The sequence below is a fragment of the Pleurodeles waltl genome, chromosome 6 (assembly GCF_031143425.1).
Source record: "Pleurodeles waltl isolate 20211129_DDA chromosome 6, aPleWal1.hap1.20221129, whole genome shotgun sequence".
Taxonomy (NCBI): Eukaryota; Metazoa; Chordata; class Amphibia; order Caudata; family Salamandridae; genus Pleurodeles; species Pleurodeles waltl.
The window spans coordinates 1,363,365,238-1,363,382,600 of NC_090445.1; the positions used below are offsets into that span (position 1 = coordinate 1,363,365,238).

At 46.2% G+C, this 17,363-nt stretch overlaps 1 protein-coding gene across 1 annotated transcript in view; it reads left to right on the top strand.

Annotated features, from left to right (window-relative positions):
* Positions 1-17,363, top strand: part of CDHR1 (cadherin related family member 1) — a 408,684-nt gene that overhangs the window by 243,259 nt on the left and 148,062 nt on the right. Inside the window, exons 12-13 of the mRNA XM_069240657.1 lie at positions 170-322; positions 12,102-12,266. Coding sequence (XP_069096758.1) covers positions 170-322; positions 12,102-12,266 — 318 coding nt within the window. The remainder of the gene's footprint in view (positions 1-169; positions 323-12,101; positions 12,267-17,363) is intronic.

Consider the following 17,363-nt stretch of genomic DNA (forward strand, 5'->3'; position numbering starts at 1 on the left):
GTCATATGTTGGTTGGTTGCAACCAACATTGGTAATGGCCATTGAAGTTTTTGTTGGCAGAGTAAGTTCTACAGTATTTTATAGCTAAGTTACACCTTTAGGTTCGGGCGAAGTGTAATGTATAATTTGAAAATACCACTATTCATTCTTACGTACATTTTTCACCCAGGGAGCCAATGCAAAATTCAACCTGCGGCTTGTTGGTCCAGCCGGGATCCTGCGCGTTGTTCCACAAACGGTCTTGAATGAGGCCCAGGTCACCATCATCGTGGAAAATTCTGGCGCCATTGACTATGAAAAGTTCCAGTTGCTGACTTTTAAGGTATCTTTCTATCATCTACACCTTGCTTTGCCAGTTGCAACCTTTACCAAGAAGGTCTATGAGAATGTCTACAATGCATGTGTCTTTTTAGGTCATAGCCTACCAGACAGCGCAGCTAAAGACACTTTGGGGACGTTAGGAAAACTGACTTAGGAATGCATTCTGGCCATTGCTTACCATTGGCTTTGTGGTCTGTAAATCACATTTTCTGGCTATTTGCTGGATTTATTACTTCAGGCTGTCCAGCCTGAGTTCCTCCCTCCAGTTGCCCAAACCGTGTTTACTGTATTCTTCTACATACTCGCTTTCTGTAAACTGGCCTCCAAATCTCGTTCTTATCTTGTCACATTTGCTTTGCATTCAAAGATAGAAGTCAAAAGTCACGCTAAGGCAGATTGCAGACTTTTTCTTCCAAGGAGGTTGGTTCTTATTTTTCCCCTCTGTCTTCAAAGTGAAAGACTTTATGTGACAATCCTGCCGAGCACCAATGTAAGACGAGAAGGGATGATCTTTTTTATAGCATACAAAAAAAATGAACTGTGCTGACGTTTCAGAATATATCAGAATCACTGCAAATAAAGCACATTTTCTTGTACTTCTGAAGTGCGGTAGAAACAAATATTTGAATATGATCAAAACACATCAATACACTGTATGATGACACATGCACACATTGTTTGTGTGCAGTAAAACCATATTTCGGTGCAAATGTATTAGTCATTTCAATTGAAATGTGTTTCTGTAATGGCAGTGCCCTACCACACCATGCTTATTCTACACTACACCACTCCACTCCATGCATTTCCACTCTATACCAAGCCAGTCCATTCTACGACCTATGACATGCTACTAACCTCTCTCCACTCTATGTCACTCTGTAACACACCACGCCACTCCAATGTATGCCACTCACTTCAAAACACAACACACCACTCTACTCTATGCCTCTCCACTCCACACTACCTACCCCACTGCACTCTCCTCACTCCAATCTGCCCCACTTCACTCCAGGGTACACCAACTGTCCCCACCCCACTTCAATTTGCTACAATCTACCCCAATCTACTCCACTCCTATCTACCCCACTCCACCCAATCTACCCCACTCCACTCCAGTCTACCCAAGCACAATTGTCGGAACCCACTCCATCCCTGTCCAATCTACCAACCCCACTCTACCCCACCCCAATCTCTCCCACACCACTCCAATCTACCCCACTTCAATCTACCCCATTCTAATACAATCTACCCCATACTAACCCACATTACCCCACTCTAACCCAATCTACCTTACTCAACCCCAGTCAACCCCACTTCAACCCAAATTACCCCACTCCACTTCAATCTTCCTCACTCCATCTAGCTAACTCTACTTCACTCTATCCCAATCTACCCAACACCACTCCACCCCATGCCAAACTGCTAGACACTAGTCCAATCTACTACACTCCACTCAATCTAACCCAATCAACCCCACCCCACTCTACCCCAATCTACTGCACTCCACTCACATCTTCTCCACTCTGTGACCCCAGTCTACCCCACCTCACTCCAATCTGCTCCAATCTACCCCACTTCAATCTACCCCAACCCACCCACTCCAAACTACCTCAGTCCAGCCCACCCAGCTCCAGTCTACCCAAATCCATTCCAGTGAAGGCCACTCCAATCTACTTCACCCCACTCCAATCTACCCCAGTCCAATTAATCCCTCTCAACTCCAAATTCCACTGCATTCTATACAACTCCTCTCCATTCTTTTCTACCTCACTCCATTCCAATATACCTCACTCCAGCACAATCTACCACAACCACTCCACACCAATTTACCCCACTCCACTCTACCACATTTCTCTCCCATCTACCCAAATCCACCCCACTCCACTTCGCCAAAATCTACTCCACTCCAGTTTACCACAGTCTACTCAAATTTACCCCACTCCACTCCAATCTAACCCCCTCCACCCCACTCAAATGTACCTCACCCCACTCCACTCCAATCTACCCCACTCAATCTACCCATCCCCAATCTACTCCACCCCAACCACCCTATCTACTCTACTTCAGTCTACCCACACTCCACTCAGTCTATCCCACTTTACCCCACACTACCTCACACCACTGCAATCTACCCCACCTCACTCTATCCCACTCCAATCCACCTGACTCCATTCCAATCTACCCAGCTCTACCTCAATCTACCATACTCATACTATCACAATCCAATCATCCCTCATCAATCTACCTTACTCCAACAACCCCAATCCATTCCAATTTATCTTACTGTAATCCACCCAATATACCCCCACTGTACCCAACACTGATCTATCCCACTACACTACATTTCAGTCTACCTCATTCCATCCCACTCTTCCTCAATATATTGTCTTTCACCCCAGTCCAGTCGACCCACTCCAGTCCACCCAATCTATCCCTCTCCACTCAACCCCACTCTAACACACTCCATTCCACACTACCCAAACTACCCCACTCCACTTCACTCTAATCTACCACATCTCACTTAAATCTACCCACTCCAGTCCAATCTAACCCTCTCCACCCCAATCCACCCCACTGCAATCTACCCTACCCCACTCCACCCCTGACAACCCAACTCCAGTCTTGATCATCCAATTTGCTCACTCAAATCTACCCTGCTCCAATCTACACCACTCCAATTTACTCCACTCCAATCTACCCCAACGTACCCCACTAAAAATTAGTCCACTCTTATCTATCACACTCTAATATAAACCACTTCACTCCAATTTACCACAGTTTACTCTACTTTACCTCAACATAATCCACTTAATCCATCCTACTCAAATCTACCTTAGTCCAATCTGCCCCAGTCCACCCTTATCTACCCTACTTCACGCCAATCTGCTCCTCTCCACTCCAGTCTACCCCACTCACTCCAATTTGCCCCACTCCAAATTACTCCAATCCAATCTACCACACTCCAATCCATTCTACCCCAACCCATTGCACTCCATTCTTCCTCAATCTACCCCACCCATTTCAATCTACCTCAATAAATCTCACTCCTCTCTATCCCAATCTACCCCACTCCAATATTCCCACTACAGTGTACCACACTTTACTCTACCCCACTCCATCCCAATCTACTCCACTCTACCACAATCTACTCCAATTAAACCTACCACACTTCCCCACTCCAATCTACCCCACTACATTTGTATCTACTGTAGAGTAATCCACCCAATTTACCACACTCCACCGAATCTACCCACCTACACTTCACGTTTACCCAATATAACTCACTCCACTCCCATCTTGACTCTGATCCAAACTATTCAACTCCACTCCATCCACTCCACTCCAATCTACTCCACTCCACTCTACCCCACTCTACTTCATTTCACAATACCACGTGACACTTAAATCTACCCCACTCCAGTTCAATGTAACCCACTTCACACAAGTCCACCCCACTCCACCCAACTCCACTCTCCTTACCCTACTCCACCCCAAACTAACCTACTCCAATCTTCCTTATCCAATCCACCCCACTCCAATCTACTCCACTCCAATTTACTTCACTCAACACCAATCTACTTCACTCTAACCCAATCTACCCCACTTCAGTCCAACCCATTCCAATCTATCCCACCCAATCCCAATCTACCCCATGCCACTCTATTCAACTCCACTCCAACCTACTCCACTCAAGTCTACCTCACTCCACTGCACTCTGCTATTCCCCAATCTACCTCACTCCACTCCAATTTACCCCAATATATCCCACTCAAGTCTACTCCACTCCACTCTACCTCACTCTAATTTACCACGTTACACCACTCCAGTCTCCCCCACTTTACCCCAATTTATCACACTTCACCCCACTCCACCCTAATTCAACCTACCCCACTCTAATTGACCATGCTAATGTACCCGATTCCCCAATCCAATCAACTCCACTCCGATCTACCAATCCATCCAACTGCATTCTACCCCATTCCACCCTACACCAATCCACCTGACTCCACTCTAGCCTCAAAGTACCCTATTCCACTGTACCCCAGTCTACCCCACTCCAAACCACCCCATATCACTCTGCTCCATCAACTTTTAACCATGCTGAAATGCAACCACACTGGTGTACAACATGGCTAACACACAATCACATAGACAAGACCTATTTGCTTTTCCAATGCTTGTTTACCTCTTGCAGTTGTTTTCAATGTCTTCTAAAAACCAAGCTTCCAAATAACTAAGTATCTAGCACAGGGAATAAAGGACATCCCTTGACAACTGTAGAATGGTAACGGAATTCCATTGTTATCTAAATCTTCTCCTCTCCTCTAAGTCTAGCTGGGTAAAGTAAATTAAATTGATAAATATCAGCTTCCTTTTAAATATAAGCTGCCAGGACAATGACATTTCAAGAAATGTTCAAATTTCACCGCAACCACATTTGAGCCGTCATCATATATCGGAAGGCAAATTGTCCCAAAATGTTTTATTCTATACAATACACACACTTTTCTAATGATTTGTTTATAAACCATAGGTAAAATGGAGGCATTTTTGTAGCTTAAGTGGGGTCTTCAAAAGTGGGAGGCGGGATTTGGCTCAGCAAGAGTAGGAAAGACCAGCGGGGAGAGCAGGAAATTCTGGGGGAAGCGGGAATGTGGAAAACACAGTTAATGGAACAATTTGGGGGGCAAAAACTGACAGAAGGGACCATGATGCAAAACAGAGAAGTAAGAGGAGCAAAATATTCAAAAGAAGCAGTTTAGAAGAGCAAAGGATGCAAAAAGGAGCATTTAAACGGAAACACTTCTCTAAAAAAGTTGGCACAAATAAGAGAGAGCAGTTACCAAGTCGGGGTAGAACGAGCAGCAAGCAAGAAAAACATCAGGAGACAGACACCAACATAAGTCAGAAGGGCAAAGCTCGCAGTTAGCGGAAAATGGTGCTGCCTTGAACCAGGAAGGACCAGGTGGACTCTACCCAGGAGGGGGAGTCAAAGTGGGCCCTCAGTTACAGAGAGTCCAGGAAAGACCAGACAGCACACACAGGAGTCCCACAGAATGGGGACACAAAAGTTGCAGAAGAGGACCACGCAGCACTACGAGAAAGGCTCTCATGCTGCCAGAGAACCACTCAGTGAGCTGTGCATCGCAGGATAGAGTGCTGGAAGCTGGAGCTTCAAGATGCATAGGAAGGATGTCAACAAGCCATGGCAGCTGCAAAAGACGCGGTGCACGAAGGTACTGTCTTGCGTGGGGAGGCAAAGTCCTACCTCCACCAAAGTTGGACAATTGGAAGAGAGGACCATTGGAACCACTTCAATCCACCACCCATGATGCAGAATCCATGCAGCTCAGCATCAGAGGGGATCCACACACCGGGTCATCATCGCAGTTGGTGCATGTTGAAGCAGGGGAGTGACTCCTTCACTCCAAAGGAGATTCCTTCTTTCTTCTGATGCAGGCTGAAGAAGGACTGTCCTCAGGGGAAGCACAACGGGGAAATGTTGCAGTTTTTGGAAAAAGCCGGAGCTGCAGTGTTGCAGAAGGCATCTTGCTTCTTTGTTGCAGCTTGTAGGGTCCCAAAGAGTCTAGATGGAGTTTCTTTGGTCAGACGTTGAAGTGGAGGGTGCATAGGATTCCTGCTGGAGGCTTGCAATCTGAATCTGAGTAACCACCAAAAGGAGAGACCCTAAATAGCCCTGAAAGGGAGATTGGTCACCTAGCTTGGTGACCACCTATCAGGAGGGCCTCTGACGTCATCCTCTGGCACTAGCCACTGCGATGCTCATAGAGTTCCCTGCCAACCTTGAACGCATGATGGCAAAACCCAGGGACCCTCTGGAAGAGCTCTGAGCACCACTCCTGGGGTTGTGATGGACAGGGGAGTGGTCCCTCCCCTTTCCTTTGTCCAGTTTTGTGCCAGAGCAGGGACTGGGGGTCCCTGAACCGGTGTAGATTAGTTTATGCAAGGAGGACACCAAATGTCCCCTTCAAAGCATTTCCAGTAACTTGGGGAGACTACCCCTCCCAAGCCAGTTACACCTATTTCCAAAGGAAGAGGGTGTAATACCCTTCTCCCAAAGGAAATTCCTTGTTCTGCCCTCCTGGGATTGAGGTTTTCAAGCAACAGGAGGGCAGAAACCTGTCTCGGAGGTGGCAGCATCTTTGGCTGCCCGGAAACCCTCAGAAGGCTGTAATGGCTATACTTGGGGTCCTCTAAGGAGCCGCCAGAGTGAATGGAATCATACAACCAGTACTTGCAAATGCCTTGGGGCATGATTCCAACATGTTTGATACCAAACATGCCTATGTTCAGAGTAACCATTATGTAGCTGGACATAGGTAGTGACCTATGTCCAGTACATGTGTTAAAATGGCATCCCTGCACTCACGAAGTCTGGTAAAATGGGCCTGGAGTTCATGGGTGAAACTCTGCCCACGCAAGGGTGCCCTCACACAAAGGTACTTTGCACCATGCCCTCTGGGCTAGAAGGCCTGCCCTGGAACCCCAATGCCCTGGGTGCCTGGGTACCATATAGTAGGGACTTATAATGGGGCACCAGTGCCAATTGTGGATGAAATACAGAGTTTTGGGAGAGAGAGCACAATCACTGGGGTCCTGGTTAGCAGGATCCCAGTGAACACAGTCAAGCACACTGACCTCAGGCAGAAAAAGGAGGTAACCATGCAAAGAAAAAGGGTACTTTCCACCACCTGACAGAAGAGAACAAGATGCAAAATGGAGCAGTAAGAGGAACAAAAGATGCCAAAGGGGCAGTTAAGAGCAACAAAGGATGCAAAAAGGAGGAATTAAACAGAGAAAGGGGGAGATAGAACAAACAAGAAAGAGCAGTTACCGAGTCAGGGGCCAGATGAGCAGCTAACAAGACAAATGGCAGGAAACAGACACCAACACAAGTCAGAAGGGCAAGGCGAGGTCAAGGTCTCACTGAAGCAGAAAAGAGATATCTGGGCAACTATTCTATTTTGCATTGCCACCAGCACCACTCCGTAAAAATGACATTTGTACATGGTGGTGGAAAGCTACACAACACATGTGTAATCTATGTTTTGGAGTCCCATTTACATCTGATGCAATCAAGACCTTTAATGCTGATAATACATAGAGAAGGAGTTGGGCATGGCAGCCAGCCTCAGCCTTTGGTTTGTCTTTTCCAGCCCGAGTAGCTATTGCTCAAATGTAGTGTTATTCACATCACCTCAGAGGACTATTTCTTTCTCACCTTCATGCCGCTCTGTGATTGGGTGCAATGGGCTCATTAATTGAAATCCGAGAGGAAAAGCAATTGTGCATTTGCAGGGGAAGCATGGCATGCTGTGGAGGCACATTGCAATTCCCTATTGATAAGCACCCCTTTGAGTAGGTAGGATTTAGGGGCATATTTATACTCCGTTTGCGCCGAATTTGCATCGTTCTTTTCGACGCAAATTCGACGCAAAACTAACTCCATATTTATACTTTGGCGTTAGACGCGTCTAGCGCCAAAGTTCATGGAGTTAGTGTCATTTTTTTGCGTGAACACCTTCCTTGCGTTAATGATATGCAAGGTAGGCGTTCCCGTCTTAAAAAATGACTCCGATGCATATGCGTCGTATTTATACTCCCGGGCAAAAATGACGCCTGGGAGTGGGCGGGTCTAAAAAACCCGCATTAGCGCCGGATTTTAGCGCCTGGGTCAGGGCAGGCGTTAAGGGACCTGTGGGCTCAGAATGAGCCCAGAGGTGCCCTCCCCTGCCCCCCAGGGACACCCCCTGCCACCCTTGCCCACCCCAGGAGGACACCCAAGGATGGAGGGACCCACCCCAGGGACATTAAGGTAAGTCCAGGTAAGTATATATATATATTTTTTTTTTTGTGGCATAGGGGGGCCTGATTTGTGCCCCCCTACATGCCACTATGCCCACTGACCATGCCCAGGGGACAGAAGTCCCCTGGGCATGGCCATTGGGCAAGGGGGCGTGACTCCTGTCTTTGCTAAGACAGGAGTCATTTCAATGGGGGATGGGCGTCGTAAAAAAATGGCGCAAATCGGGTTGTGGCGATTTTTTTGCCTCAGCCTGACTTGCACCATTTGTGGACGCCCATACGCCATTTTCCCCCTACGCCGGCGCTGCCTGGTGTACGTCGTTTTTTTTAACGCACACCAGACAGCGCCGGGGGCTAACGCCGGCTAACGTCATTGAATAAATACGGCGCCCGCATGGTGCTTCAGAATGCCGTTAGCCGGCGCTAATTTTTTTGGCGCAAAACTGCGTTAGCGCAGTTTTGCGTCAAAAAGTATAAATATGGCCCTTAATGACTAGCATTATGAACTCAGTTGTGGCTGCCTTAGATTAGATGCTGAAACAGATAGCAAATTGTTGGGAATCTGTGCAAAAAATAGAACTAAGTATCACAGCAGCTTGAACAGCTATAGGGCCTTATTATGAGTACGGCATCCTGAAGACTGCTGTATTTGCGTTGGCGGTCCGTCCACCGCAATCTTTGTGATCCGACCACTAGATTATAATGCTGGCAGGTGTACCATGCTGATCACAACTTGCCTTTTCTCCAGCCTTTTCATTGAGGGGTCTCTTAGCATCCAATATCGCAATACTTGAACCTCCTTGATGGTTTGCCAGGACTAGACTCTCAGTCCACCCCTGCAGCAACTTTGTGACCGAACCGATCCCCAAAGACTTACACGGGGCTCCTGACGCTGAACTGCACCACTTCACCTGGCAGCCCCTGTGCCGCCCTAGGTGGCCTCTTGGTGTGGCCTTGCAACTTGCCCAATACTTATCCTAAATTGAGCAGATTGGTTCCATAAGCCACTGTACTTTGCCTGTATGCAGTGCTTGTTCTTCCTCCATAGGATAACAAGAACACATCTGACAAATCCAGTGTGTCAACGTTTGCAAGTTCTAAACATTCATAACTCAAAAAGTACTAACCTGATTCCGATGATCTTGGCATCGAAGTTTATATAAATGTATGTGCTTTTTTACAAATTGATGTTGGATTTCTTTATTGATTGTGTGTCTCACTTAATATATGAGTGTGTGCCTTACATGCTTAGCACTACCCTCTGATATGCCTGACGGATCAACCACACTACCCAAAAAGAGAGCATTTGGGATGTCTTTTGTGCCTCTGTGATATCTCTGGGGGTTTCTTGGACTCTTTGCACAGTGTACCTCATTTTGGTCCACTATATAAAGAGCCAGCTTCCTACATGTCTCAGCTGATTTTGATTTTTTTCAGTCGCAATCAATATCACAACAATTACCACCCCACTCGTAATGAGGATCTTAAAGTATGGCGAAGGCTTAGAACTTTTTCACATTTTGGAATAAAAAAGTTACTTTTTTTTCTAATTCCCCACTCAGAATCGTCATTTTTTTAAGAAAAAATGTCAATTTGTGTGAGAAAAACATATTGAATGTCCAATGATGCCGCAGCTGGTACACTGAGTGGGCAGTTTATTGGGCATAAGGAACTACTTTTCTTAAGTGCAGGAGGCTTCTGTAAGGTAAATAGTGCAATTACTTGCAATGCTGCATGAGTATGACACGAGTCCTTTAATCCCAGGTACTTTAAAGGAATGAGTGGTGAGGTGGCGGTTGGGAGGATAGAGACTTGCAGGCCATATTGGCTTTAAAATGGCCACCCACGCTGTGGAGTACACATATGGAGAAGCTGTATAGATTTTTAAGCCCCTATGTGGAAGGTGCACAAGTTAAAACCCCAGTAAATGACGTAAAAAGTTGTGTTCCTTTTGTAACGTGTTAGAGTGTAGCAAAGATTAATGACATGCAACATACCAGTCATTTTTCTTGTGATCCATGCATGCTCATTCTCTGATGTTTGTGTTGTTTCTGTCTGCTGATGAAAATGGGTTAAGTCTACAAGCACGACGCATTTGTAGAAATTAACAAGAAAGAAAAAGAGCACATTTAAATTTTGGACCATAGAGCACCAACTCAATGTTCGTATTTGCTGTCATGTAGGCGTACATTAGGAGTCTAATTGTTGATGTATTTCGCCTTAATTGTTGAGTTCTTATTAACAGCTGGATGTGAAGTGTGATAACGCGTTTGCTGATGTCCGGGGCGGTATTCGGAACTCTTCCTTTTATTAGCTGTGTTTCTTGGTTAAATGTTTTTGGTGGAGTTAACCTATTAACCTGGGATTAAGCGTTGAGCTGGTTTACTCATTGAGCTCCGGAAACAATTTGCGTGGTGGCATAGAGAATCATGCAGATAGAAGTTGCTGTTCACCTCTGTTAGGTAGTTTGTGAATTGCAACAATTTTTCCTCTGTTCTAAATCTGGGGAGTACTGCTGGATTACATTATTATGAAATCCACGTAGTTTACCAGGTTTAAAATGTTTTGATGAACATAAGACTTCCGCTTTTATTATTTATCGCCCAAATATGTGTAGGGTTTGAGTCCACCGGCTGATTGCTTGCTTTGTTAATGACTTCACCCCTACATGTGAAGAAAAGGGGTGAGGAGAGAAGTTCTTTGGCTGTTCCTAGATGGTGCTTCGACCATGTACCGATTGTTTTGGATTGAAGGAATTGTAGGTCCAATTAGTTAATTGCCCTAAATGTGCTCAGGGACAGGAATGGTGCATTTTGAGTGGGATTCATGTGATTTCTTGATTTCATGTGAGTAGGTTTCTTGCAGCTGACCCTCTGACACGCCGCAGTCTGAGCAGCAAGTCCGCACGAAGGTCATCGGAAATTTCATGTGCATCATGAAGCCGGGACATAAAAATAATTATTATTATATGGACCCCATGGACTGCTAATAATGAGACCTTTTATTTGAGGCATCTAAGTTAATACAATCATAAATAAGATTTAAATAAACTCGTTTATTTGACTTACCACAGAGAGTCTGTGTTTACATTAATGCCAATATCTATCACTTCTTCGGAAGGAGTTGGGTTTATGCTTTGAAGAGCAGCCAGAGGAGGAGAGAAGAAAACACTTGCTACACTGTATTATTTTGGTCATGTCTCTATTTAGTTTTATATTGTCATGTGACATTCATTGATCTGCTTCTTAATGGCTCAGTTAGGGCACTGGACTCAGTGTGATACTCGTGGTAAGCTGATTTGAAAATGTTGTCTGCACATTAGTAGCATGTCTCCAAACGATCTGTTTAAAGATGCTATGCTTTAGGGTATATGTTTAAAAGAGGTGGTACAAATGTGGAGCCCTATAAGCCCTTCATAGAAGTTGGTGGGTTTTAACGTGCAGCATTTATAGAGAGAGTACCTGTGGCTCACAGATCGGAATAGATTGTTTCCATTTTACTACTTAGCCATGGACTTCCATTTGTTCTAAGTGGTGCACGAGGAAGTTGTGGGTAATAGTGTCACACGACAGTCTGTCAGAGAAAATCCTTTTATGGTAGCAGCAGCGTTTAATCATGAAGCGAAGTGCCTAACGCTGTGGAGTTTGTTGGAGACTGGAGTGTAGATCTACAAAGTTATGTAGGCTGGGTTAAAAGTATCATGGGAACAGCACTTCCAAACACAGAAACGTGTTGAGCTTTTAAATACGTACAATACACAGGCGGCAGGGTCCAAAATTAAGCATGTGACCTTTAGAACATATCTCCTCCCTGAAGATTGACATGGGTTATGTCCTATCTCAATCGTGCATAGACTGTCTAGTGCTGAAACTGGCTTTGGCAGTGGGGTTTTCCATTTAGAGAGGTTCTGCTATAATATAACTTCCACTAATCTTTGCATTTTTTACCTGCAGCTCCTTGCCGTGGAAGTTAACACTCCTGAGAAGTTCAGTTCCACAGCCGACATTATGATTTACCTTTTGGACACCAATGATAATGTCCCAAAGTTCTCATCTGAATACTATATAGCCAGAATTCCAGAAAATTCCCCAGGAGGCTCCAATGTTGTGGCAGTAACAGTGAGTATGAAAAAAGTAACGCACCGTGCAACAAATGAAGTGATTGATAGATTGTTCAGTGGCGTCTTTGTCATGGAGTACTTTTGGGCATCAGATTTTTCAACCTGCTGGTCCGTGTCGGTATGAAACATGTTTTCATCAAATTTGATCCTTTATGCCCAGCAGGAGTGCATCCAAATTCATTTACTAATGTGTGATTAAAATCCACCTTCCCCTTCCCTATACTAGTGACAAGACCTCCACTGGAAAGAAAAAGCCACAACTATGTTATTTTCATCTTGACTAGTGACAGTATTCCAACAAGGGATATTCTTTGAACAGCATGTCTCCAGGTAGCTAGACAACCTATCTTTCTTCCTTCCATAGTTTATTAAGTGCAACAGGTTTTCTGTGCCGCTATCGGCAGTGTATTCGGATGTTACCATGCATGGGCAAGCACAGCAACAATTTATGTGCATTCATTTGTATTTGTGCGCATATGTTTTTGTGTGCATGCTTGAGTCTGTTTGTGTATATCTGAGTGATGTACTGAATATAGTGTGCACACCTCTTGTGCAAAGCGGAACCAGGCATAATGATGTAAGTTCTTGCCATAGTGTTTGTATCCTGGTCATGACTGTAATAACTCTTCAATCAATCAATTAGAGATTTGTTGTGTGGGTAATCACCCATTGGGTCTCAAGGTGCTGTTTTTGGGCGTGCTGCCCAGTCAGAGATCCTGGTCTTGAGGTCTTTCCTGAACTGCTTCAGTGATGCGGTCTGCCTGAGCTTGAGAGGTAGCGTAATCCAGGTCGGGGCTACTAGGTAGGAGAAGGATCCTGCTGTGCTTTTTGGGATCCTGGGGACGGCTGCAAGGGCCAGCTGGGAAGAACACAGATGTCTGTTGGGTACGTAGAAGGCGTGGCGGTGGTTGAGGTAAGCCGGTCCTATGTTATGCAGTGCCTTGTAGGTGTGGATCAGGAGCTTGTATGTGATACTCCTGTTGAATGGGAGCCAGTGTAGGTCTCTGAGGTGGGAGGAATTGTGGCTGTGTCGTGGGATGTCCAGGATGAGTCTAGCTGCTGCATTCTGGATTCCTTGTAGTGCATCACCGTAGTCCAGTTTGCTAGTGACAAGTGCGTGGGTGGCTGTCTTCCTCGTATCAGAGGGAATCCACTTGAAAATCTTTTGCAGGAGCTGGAGAGTGTGGAAGCATGATGATGAGACGGTGTTGACATGGGGGTCATGGATAGAGAGGAGTCCAGGATGATGCCCAAGTTGTGTGCGTGGTCCATGGGGGTAGGGGCCGTGGAGTTTCCCCATGCGGTGGGCCATCAGGAGCCGTTCCAGGTGGAAGGGGTGGAGCCAATTACGAGGATTTCTGTCTTTTCTGAGTTGAATTTGAGACAGCTGACTTACATCTAGGCGGTGACTGCTCTCATCCGGTAGTGGAAATTTCTTTTGGCCTTTGCAGAGTGCTCGGGCAGGGAGAGGATCAGTTGGGTATCGTCGGCATAGGAGACTTTGTTTAGCCCGTGTTGTTTGATGATCTTGGCAAGTGGGGCCATGTAGATGTTGAAAAGTGGCAGGCTGAGTGAAGATCTTTGGGGCACCTCGTAGAACGTGTCTTTGGGTTCTGACGTGAACAGCAGTAGTCTGACACTCTGTGTTCTTCCTGTAAGGAAGGACCTGATCCAATCCAGTGCTTTATCTTGGATGCCGTTGTCGTGTAGTGTGGCGCAGAGGATGGAGTGGGAGACTATGTCAAATGCAGAGGGTAGTTCAAGGAAGATGAGTGTGGCCGTGCCTTGTGGTCTAGTATGATACATATGTCGTCTGGTGAGGTGCTGGGTTCATGATGGTGGAGCAGTGCAGGCTTGTTTGGATTCCTGAAGCCTTCGTAAATGTCCTAGTTTTTTGGTGAAAGAAGGTGGTGAGGTCGTTGCAGAGGTCTTGGGAGGGAGGGATGGATGAGGTGTCTGTCCCGGGGTTCGTGAACTCTTTGACAATGGACAAGAGCTCTTTCCTGTTGTGAAGCCTGTGATGAGGCATTCATGAATAGCTGCTTTTTTGGAGGCTGATGTTCTGGTGGTGCGTGATGACTGCATTCTTGTAGGCTGTGTGGTCTTTGGTTATTTTGCGGTTCCTCCATTTCCGTTCCAGTCATCTGCAAAAGCGGTGGGATTCCTGTAGATCTGCCAGGAACCATTTACGTGTTTTCCTATGTCGGTTTCCTTAGGGGAGCTACGTTGTCGGTGCATTCCGATAACCAGCCGTGTAGATTGCATGCAGCTTCATTAGAGTCTGCTGAGTTCGGTGGGAGGGAGTGGTTAGGAGCATTGGTGAATTGTACTTCTGTAACTTTGCCCTAGGGCCTGCTGAAGGTGTGGGGGTCATAGTGGCATGCGGTGTTCTTTGTGAAGCTAAAGTGGACACGCTTGTGGTCGGTCCAATCACGTTCTAAGGTGTGAGAGGTGGTGATGTTGTTTCCTTCTAAGAAGAAAAGGTTGAGAATGTGTCCAGCTCTGTGAGTGGGGGCATTGAAGAGTTGTTTTAGGTTGAGTGTTGTGAGGTTGCCCAGGAGCCTTGTGGTGTTGGGTCATTGTGGGTATCAAGGTGGAAGTTGAGGTTGCTGAGTAGGATGTAGTTGGAGGAGGTGATGCTTGGGGGCGATGAGGTTGGCAATATCCTCACAGAACTGGGTCGGGATCCAGGTGGCCTTTAGATGAGGGTGACACAGAGGGAGGCGTTAGGGTTGGTCTGAATCTGGATGTATAGGTGTTCATGTTTTGACTGAGCCTGTGACTTATTGGTGGTTGTCAGGCGGAGGTTGTTCTTGTAGTCTATGACAATGCTTCCTCCCGGCTAGTTGGCTCTGTCCTTGTGGATAATTTTGTAATTGTCCGATATGTCCGTGGCAATGTCTTGGGCAGCGGTGGGGGTGATCCATGTCTCCGCGAAGAAAACGACGCCTGGGGCTGTCAAGGAGGCCCTAGACTTCTACTGCTTGATTGACCAGGGAGCGTTTGTTTAAGGAGTACTCACTTGAGGTGGTCGTCCGTGCTTGGTGTGGGATCTTGAGGTGGTCCTTGGAGGATGCAGGAGCATGCGCAGCAAGAGAAAGGCCCATGAGTGTTCCTGCAGTTGGCTAGGTGGCAGGCTGAGGATCTTCCAGGGTTGAGGGTGCGTAGAGTGTTGGCCCGAACTGGCAGAGTGGGCAAGAACCAGGGTCCGTGGCGCTGGGCTCAGTCCAGGCATTGACGGGCACAGACGGGCTTGCCTTTGGTGCGCCAGCATTGCACTCGCTCAGCAGCCACCATTAAGTAGGGGAGAGAGGCAGGGGGTCCAGTCAGCTGTGAGCGGGACGGCAGAGCAAGCGATTCACTGGTGGGGGTAGAGGGCCCGCAAGGGGCAGCAGCGTGCACAGGACAGTGAAGGGAGAGAGAAACAGACAAGAGGGAGAAAAAAGGAACAAAATGCAGACAATGAGCATAGAAGTAAAAAACAGAAGTATAGGCAGAGGAGTGAAGAGAGACAGAAGATACTTACTTGTAGATGGCTACTAGGCCACCAGGGATGCAGGCGGGAGCCTGCGGGTGGAGGTGGCTCTCGAACTGAGAGCCAAGTGGGCTCTCAGTTTGCTCAAGAAATAGGCACAAGCAAAAGGTGGAGCTGCACAGGGGAGGGTAACAAACACTGACCAGGAGGTCAGAGGAGGTGCTAATGGAACATGTGTCATTTGCAGGCATATCGTGGCCATCAGTAACATTCAGATACCAACGAGTTGCATAATGCTGAACCTGGAATTTTGGTGCTAATTTCTCTCATGATGTGGGTTATCAAGACATGAAGTCTTCCATCCTTGACATGACACTGACGTTGACATGATCATGGTAACTCTTGATATATTGTGGGCATTCATGGCCTGAGGACACTCACTCCTTCTAGAATGCAGAAGATGGCATGGTAAAAGTAAATCTTGGCATGTTGTAAATATTGACATTCCTGGTGTGTCGAACAGAAGTCCAACCCACGGCATTGTGCTGGCTTTAGTCTAATATTGGGAATTTCGTGAATAGTACTAACATGTTTGGAATGAGAGATACCTATCTCTTTGGTGAGGTTGTAGCAAAGTTATTGGTGGTTCTTCTTGGATGTTGTGGGCATTCAAGACATGAGATATGAGAGTTAGCCTAGCAAGGCAGACGTGATGGAAGTAGCATGTATTTTCCTAAAAACAATAACCAACTGGGCACAAAATGTGCATACACATTTGAATAATAAAATCGACATTCTTTCATGAAAATAATAAGTGTTGGAAAAACTGAATTTATTTTTTTTCAAAAATGTCTTGGGACAGGTTTAAGGGCAATGGCTGGGAGCTTTAAGAGGGGTGTAAAAAGGGTGTGGTCTCTAAAATTGGTGTGGCCTGCGTAATTAGGGTGTGGCGTAAACATATAAACTGCATTTCTGTGATTCCCATGGTGTGCCACCCAACTGATGTTTTATGCTCCCATGAGCTTTCTGTTATTGCATCCAGTTATATAACAAAACAACTGCCACATACTAAAACCAGCAAGAACTTTTGGTTTTGTTAGTGATCGTTAGCTGTTTAATATACAGCTCAAAATAAGAGTAATATGCTACATGGAAAAAATAAAAAAAAACACCATCATGGAAATAGCTAACACCCCTGGACAATGCAGTATTAAGTGTAACGTAAAATATAAACAGGAACTAAGGGGCATATTTATACTCCGTTTGTGCCGGAATTGCGTTGTTTTTTTTTACGCAATTCCGACGCAAAACTAACTCCATATTTATACTTTGGCGTTAGACGCGTCTAGCGCCAAAGTCCATGGAGTTTGCGTCATTTTTTAGCGTGGACACCTACTTTGCGTTAATGATATGCAAGGTAGGCGTTCACATCTAAAAAATTTACTCCGAGGCATGTGCGCCGTGGGCGGGTCAAAACAAATGACGTACGGCCGCTTTTGCACTGTTTTTTAGCGCCTGGAAAAGGCAGGCGTTAAGGGACCTGTGGGCTCTGAAGGAGCCCAGAGGGCCCTCCCATGGCCCCAGGGACACCCCCTGTCACCCTTGCCCACCTCAGGAGGA